General features: G+C 56.0%; 1 protein-coding gene across 3 annotated transcripts in view; it reads right to left on the bottom strand.

Annotated features, from left to right (window-relative positions):
- Nucleotides 1-6,000, bottom strand: part of MRAS (muscle RAS oncogene homolog) — a 58,138-nt gene that overhangs the window by 3,977 nt on the left and 48,161 nt on the right. Inside the window, exons 4-5 of one of the 3 annotated variants that reach the window (XM_046678504.1) lie at nucleotides 5,138-5,237; nucleotides 653-732 (exon numbers count right to left, since the gene is read on the bottom strand). In XM_046678504.1, coding sequence (XP_046534460.1) covers nucleotides 653-732; nucleotides 5,138-5,237 — 180 coding nt within the window. Of the gene's footprint in view, nucleotides 1-652; nucleotides 733-765; nucleotides 2,018-5,137; nucleotides 5,238-6,000 lie in introns of those variants that run through there. The other 2 variants (XM_046678495.1, XM_046678489.1) reach the window with 2 other exon arrangements.

Raw genomic sequence — 6,000 nt, 5'->3', positions numbered from 1 at the left:
AACTGCTGGGTGGGCTGCTCTGAATGTTGGAGATTTTGGAAACGGGAAAGGTGGTGACAGGGAGACGGGCCAGGAGGCTGTTCCAGTCACCTGAGCACAAGGTGATCAAGGTTCAGACCCTGACCACGCAAAGGAACGTCCCGGGGCTGTGGCCTGGGATTTCTGACCAGCCTGGAGACTGACCGCAGTGGGGGCTGGAAAGGAGAGACACATGCGCCGTGGGAATCAGTGTGGGCTGTTCAAGTGGATGTCAAAGGGCGCTCTGACAGCAGGGCGGGGAAGCGGGGACTGGACCTGCTTTTCCCCGTGTTGACGGCATCGGTGTTGGGAAAGCATGGGGGTGAGGGGGATGGGGGCGCTGCCTCCAGGGAGCCTGCACTGCAGGACCAGGGGAGGCTGGAGAGGGGGCTGGGCTGCGCTCGGGCAGGAAGGCGCTTCTGTGTAGCTGGTGTGCTGGCTTCACCCACAGGTAGCGGGGAGGGCAAAGGTCAGTGGAGGGCAGGACGATATGGATGGAGGTAGAGAAATCCAAAACAGCCCAGAGCCACCACCTCTGCCTGGGAACAAGGAGCGTGTGTCCCTGCAGCTCCTAGCGCCTGTCCTGCTGCAGAGACCATTTTGAGCGGGGCGGGCGGTGGGGGTGCCGGCTCACCTAATGACTCTAACAAGGTCATGGAAGGCTTTGTCGACGTTGAGAGGTGGGTCCTTGGCACTGGTTTCTATGTACGGAATCTGAAAGGCAAAGCTCAGCTGGGTAAGAGCAGCACTGAGCTCCTCAGAGCCCCATCCCCAAATGCCACGCCCAGGGGGCCATGTGCTTTAAAGCTCCCCAGGACCCTGGCTCCTCAGCCTCCAGCCCGTCGGCGGCTTCTTGCTCTCTAAGGTTGGAAAGTTTTCCTGACAGCTTTTCCAATCTCTCTTGTTCTCTAGTCACAGAGATATTTAATAGCTCCCTAAAAATAGAACAGAAATGATCTTTTTATACACTTGAAGACTAAAGACTGTTTCATTTATCAAACTAAAATACGTGCTGCTTCTCTTCACTTTTCGTTCCAAGGTCTATCTCTCGACCTTGGGGTGATGCTGCCCCTCCTCCCGGGCCCTCCAGAGGGACTCGGGTGGGAAAGGCTGTGGCGAGGCCGTGCCATGGGCAGCACTTGCACGCTGGCGACCCCTGGCCGGTCTGTGCCTCCGACCCCCAAAACAAGCCTGCCTGGCCCAGCTCTTGTTTGCTCTGCACCTCTGAGCCTGGGAGCTGAGCCATGTGTACGGAAGGCTCGTGTCTGCACGTTTAATGCTGTGGAATCATCGCCTGGCTAGAAGGCAGCTGTACGTTGGGAGACGTGGAAGATGATCCTGCAGGATGGGTTGCAAGGGCCCCGTCTACACCAAGGCTTGGGCTGGCACAGGGAGGAGAAGGAAGGCTCCATGGGGTCAGGACACAGTCCTGAGCGCTTGTCCTCTCCTGTAACAGGGACCCCACAAAGGCAGGAAGGGCTCGCTCCCCCACACACACACTGGTGGAGACAGTGGAGTTCACACAACACGCAGGGCCTCCCCAGGGGAGGTGGAGGTAAGCCATCTGGGAGGAGACTGGAGAATTTGGGTATTTTCTGTAACTTTTTCCTGATTACAAGATAAAGCCGTTTCATTATAATACATTTGAAAAAGAAAAGCACAGTGAAGACAATAAAAACAGTCGACTTTAAATGTCTGGGGAGCTGGGTTATTATTTAGAGGAGCATGTTGTAAACCATTGCCCAGAACTCATAATAAAGTCAGTGTCTTCCCACTGATGGATTCTCATCACGGGAGATCAGATGTTCACACGCTGCTGTGGCTTCAAGCAGGGTCTTGTTGCAGCTGACCAGATACCCGCGGCAGAGCACAAAGGGCATGCGTGGCTCAGATCCCTGAACCAGTCATTCACAAATATCCGAGCCTTGGATAACACGGAAAGGAAACCGCCCTCCACTGTAGGCGGTCCCACTGTGGGCTGTTCCACTGAGACTGTGGGCTGTTTAACCAAGATGAGTGTGAGCTGTTTGGCCTCCCAGGTCTCTATATCCTGACCTCGCTTAATCCTCACGTTAACCCTCAGGGGTAAGCAACTATCTCCATTTTGCAGCTGGGGAAACTGAGCTCAGAGTAGTGACATACTCGCCCAAGGCCACACAGCAGCCAGCAGAGAATCAAGATTTGAACCAGATTCCACCTCCTGCCTGGCCTCCCCCTGGACAGGTGGGGGTGCCGAGGTCAGCTTTGGAGGCTCTCCCAGGTGAGGCAGGTGCCTGGGAGTGCCCAGCAGCTGGAGTCCTCTGAGACCCTGTGAGGCGGGGACAACACTCTTCCCTGTGCGAGCCGGGAAGGGAAGCGGGCAGGCACCTGCAGCTGCGGCTGGGACCTACCTGGAGCCCCTTCGCATCCCATAATCCTGCCAGCTCAGTCTGTCCCAGCTTTCAGGGGCCTCAGCCCCCTGCTGCTGGCCGTCCCACTGCGTCACTTAGAAGTACACTGCAATATCCCCTGGGTCCCCAGACACCCTCCACCTTCCTTCTGGGGGTCCTGCCTCTGCCAGTGAAGAAACGTTGATGTGCATTATCTGGGTCCCTAGAATTCCAGGATTTCAGCAGCAACAAGACTTAAACCAGGGGAAAACCTGCAATAAAATGGTAGCACCATTTATCCCCACCAACGGGCTAGGAAATGCCAGCTTCCTGCATCTGGTCAGGGTGACCTGCCCTGGTCAGCTAAGAGGAACTTGCCGTACAAGCTCTAAAATTAGGATAGTAGCTCATGGAGTCATTTGTCAAATGATAAGGGAGGCAGCAGCATTCACTGTAGTAGAAACATAGGCTGAGAGACAGGGGCCCTGGGTTCTGGGGGGATGGGGACACTATTCACCGGCTGGGAGGCCCCTGGAACTCACTCACCCTCCTGTGTCTCATTCCCTTTGATCTGCAGAATGGGATACTGCTACCCCTTGCAGTATCCTCACCCCCCCAGGGCTGCTGGGAGGGACACGAGAAGGCGTTGTGACAGCCCTTAGCACACCCTTTCAGGCAGGGTGTCTGGGACCTGGGAGGACGTGGGCACTCTCCACGAAGCCTGCATCCAACGTTAAACCCGGCGGTCAGTCCCCAGCCCTCACCCAGACACTTCCGGGCAGCACCTGTCTTGGTGATCTCGATCACTCCCTCCTCCTTGAGGCATTTTCTTTACTTGGCTCCCATGACACCCCATTCTGGTCCTCGCATATCACTGACCCCTCAGTCCCTTTGGCTGCACCCCCTCATCTCCCCACCCTCACAACACTGAAGGGTCCCCGGCCTCACTCCCAAACTCCTTCCCTATCTATCCTCACTCCCTCGGGTTTGATGGCTTTAAAGTCTATCTCTGTTACCAATTTCCGATGCTACCGCCAGACGGGTCTATCTGGCTGCTGTCTGACGTCTCCACTTGATTATCCACTCGGCTCCTCAAACTAAAGAGGTCAAAAGCCGGGCCCCTCGCCTTCCCCGCACACTTACTGCCACGGTCTCCCCAGCCCGCTGACTGTCACTGCAGTCTTCTGAAAGTTGCTCCTGCCCCAAACCTTGGAGTCATCCTCACTTCCCTCCTCTTTTTCTCACCCCACATCCAATCTGTGAACCAATCCTGCTGGCTCTCTTAGGAACAGACCCAGAACCCAAGCACGGCGCCACCTCCACGGGCACCACGCTGGTCCAGCTCAGCCTGCACCTGGGTTATCGTCACAGCCCCTGACTGGCCTCCTGCTCCGCCCTGGCCCCTACAGACCATTCTTAACATGGCCACCAGACAGAAGCTGTGCAGCCCTAAGTCTCACCACATCCGTCACTCCTCGCTCCAAACCCTCCAGTGGTTTCCCTTCTCACTCTTGGTAAAACCCCATAAGGCGTTAAACCACCTCCGACCTCATAGCTGCCACTCACCCCTGCTGCTGCTCTGGCCATACTGGCTCCTTGCTGTTCCTCAAACTCCCACCTCAGGGCCTTTGCACTGATTATTCCCTCTGCTGGCACATTCTTTCCCCAGATATCTACATGGTTGATTCTTCTGCTCCATGAGTCCTCACTGGCATGACCCTTCCCCGCAGGTCTTCCCTGACCACCCTAGTTGGAAAAGCAGCCCCCCATTTCCACATTCTCTACCCCCTTCCCTGATTTACTTTTTCCTGCAGCACATGTCACCTTCTGACAGACTCTAATTTGCTTTGTTTATTGTCTGTCTCCTGTCACTAGAAGTCAGCAGCACGAGGCAGGGAGTGTTGTCTCCCAGGGCCGAGGACTGTTGAATGAATATGTGAATGAACTCAGAGGGCAGAGACAAGCAGAACTGATGTGCAGTGGGCCCCTCCCTCTACTCACGCAGCGGGGCCCACCAGGCAGAGGGAAGGCGCGACTGTGCAGCCCTCCCAGCAGGCCGGGTGGACCTCCACACAGCTGACCAGTGAGGCCAGGGGCCCGGGCTGCGCCAGTGTGGGGAAGGCTGGGAAGAAGCCCATGACCCCACCCAGCACCATCCAGAGGGCGAAGGGGCATCACAGTGAACTGAAAAAAAACTAAGATTTCTGCTGATAGTCACTGGGCGGCCTGGGCAAACCTCGGTCTGACCCCTTGTAAGATGGGATAATTACACCACCCACCTCAGCGTGTGGCTGTGAGGAGTAAATGCTCCGCCTGCACAATGCCTGGCACGGAGCAGGGCTCAGTGAACGGTGGCCAATGCTGAGGAGGCTGAGCATAATCAGGCAGCTGGCTCAGAGAAGGCGACAGAAGCCAATGTCTGCACAGCCCACGAGGAATCTGCCATGTCAGGGGCCAGGAGGTGGCCTGAACGCCACGGCTTGCAGGCCACTGTGAAGGTACCTGGCCCTCATGTCAGAGCCTCTACTGACTGATGAGAGGGTGCTTTCTCTCTGGTCTGTTGTCTTGTTTCACAAAAGATCCCACATCCCACATGGCCTGCTAGGCCTCTCTGTGGAGTCTAGCCCGCTCCCTAGTAGGCCCAGGTTCTAATCTGCAGACCAGGACTGCAGGAGTGACGGCTATCAACTCTAACATCCCCTGACCCTCCAACACACACGCACACACAAATACACACACACACAACCTACATTGTGTTTGGTCGCCATTTCTTTTCCTTGCTCCCTGGTGATTTTCCTCAAGTGCATCAGATCGACCTTGTTGGCCACGAGGATCATCGGGAATGACTCCCTGAGGAATGAAGGAACAGCAGCTCATGAGGTTTCGCTGCCCCCACACTGGTGAAGGCCATGCAACCACAACACAGGCACGGGACAGCCCACATCACCTCCCCAGTCAGCCCGGAGCTGACTTACAGGCCCTTCCCTCCACGGCTCCAGGATGGGGAGAGGGGCCCTGGGGCTGCTGGCTCTCTTGGTTTGAAGCCTTAGGCTTGCTGCAAGGAGAGTGAGGGGCCCCCCGGGAACTCCCTTGCTCAACACTATCAGCGAAGGTGCCACTGGGCTGCTGGGCCCGGGCTGGGTTCCCAGACCGGCTTCTTCCCATCTGGGTCACCCTGATGCACCAACCACGCCATCAGCAATGGCTCGTGAAGAGCACCAGGGCCAGGGGCTGGCCCACCGCTGGTGCTCGGTACATGGTAGGTGCAAAATCGGGACAGCTCCCAGGAGAGGAAGGGGGATCGAGAGGCATGTCTGCCTGAAAGATTCCCATTGACATACGGGGTCACACTGCTGCCCCAAAGTGAAGGAATGCGGGTCTCACAGCATCTTCGGCAGCACTGGGTATTTTCCTCAGAAATATTATAACATGACAGGTGAGAAATGGTACGTTATTATTTCTCCTTGCACTTCTTTGATTAGAAAGACGGTTGAATATTTTCCCACATCTGAGTCATTTGTTTTCTCTCTTGAGATTTCTACAGTCACGGGCTTGACCCACATTTATCTCTTGAGCTTTGTGTGTGTATGTGTGTGAGTGTGTGCATGCGTGA

This window comes from Equus quagga, chromosome 1 (assembly GCF_021613505.1).
Source record: "Equus quagga isolate Etosha38 chromosome 1, UCLA_HA_Equagga_1.0, whole genome shotgun sequence".
NCBI lineage: Eukaryota > Metazoa > Chordata > Mammalia > Perissodactyla > Equidae > Equus > Equus quagga.
Note: the sequence above shows the minus strand (reverse complement) of the source record. Positions and strands in the feature narration are given on the sequence as shown.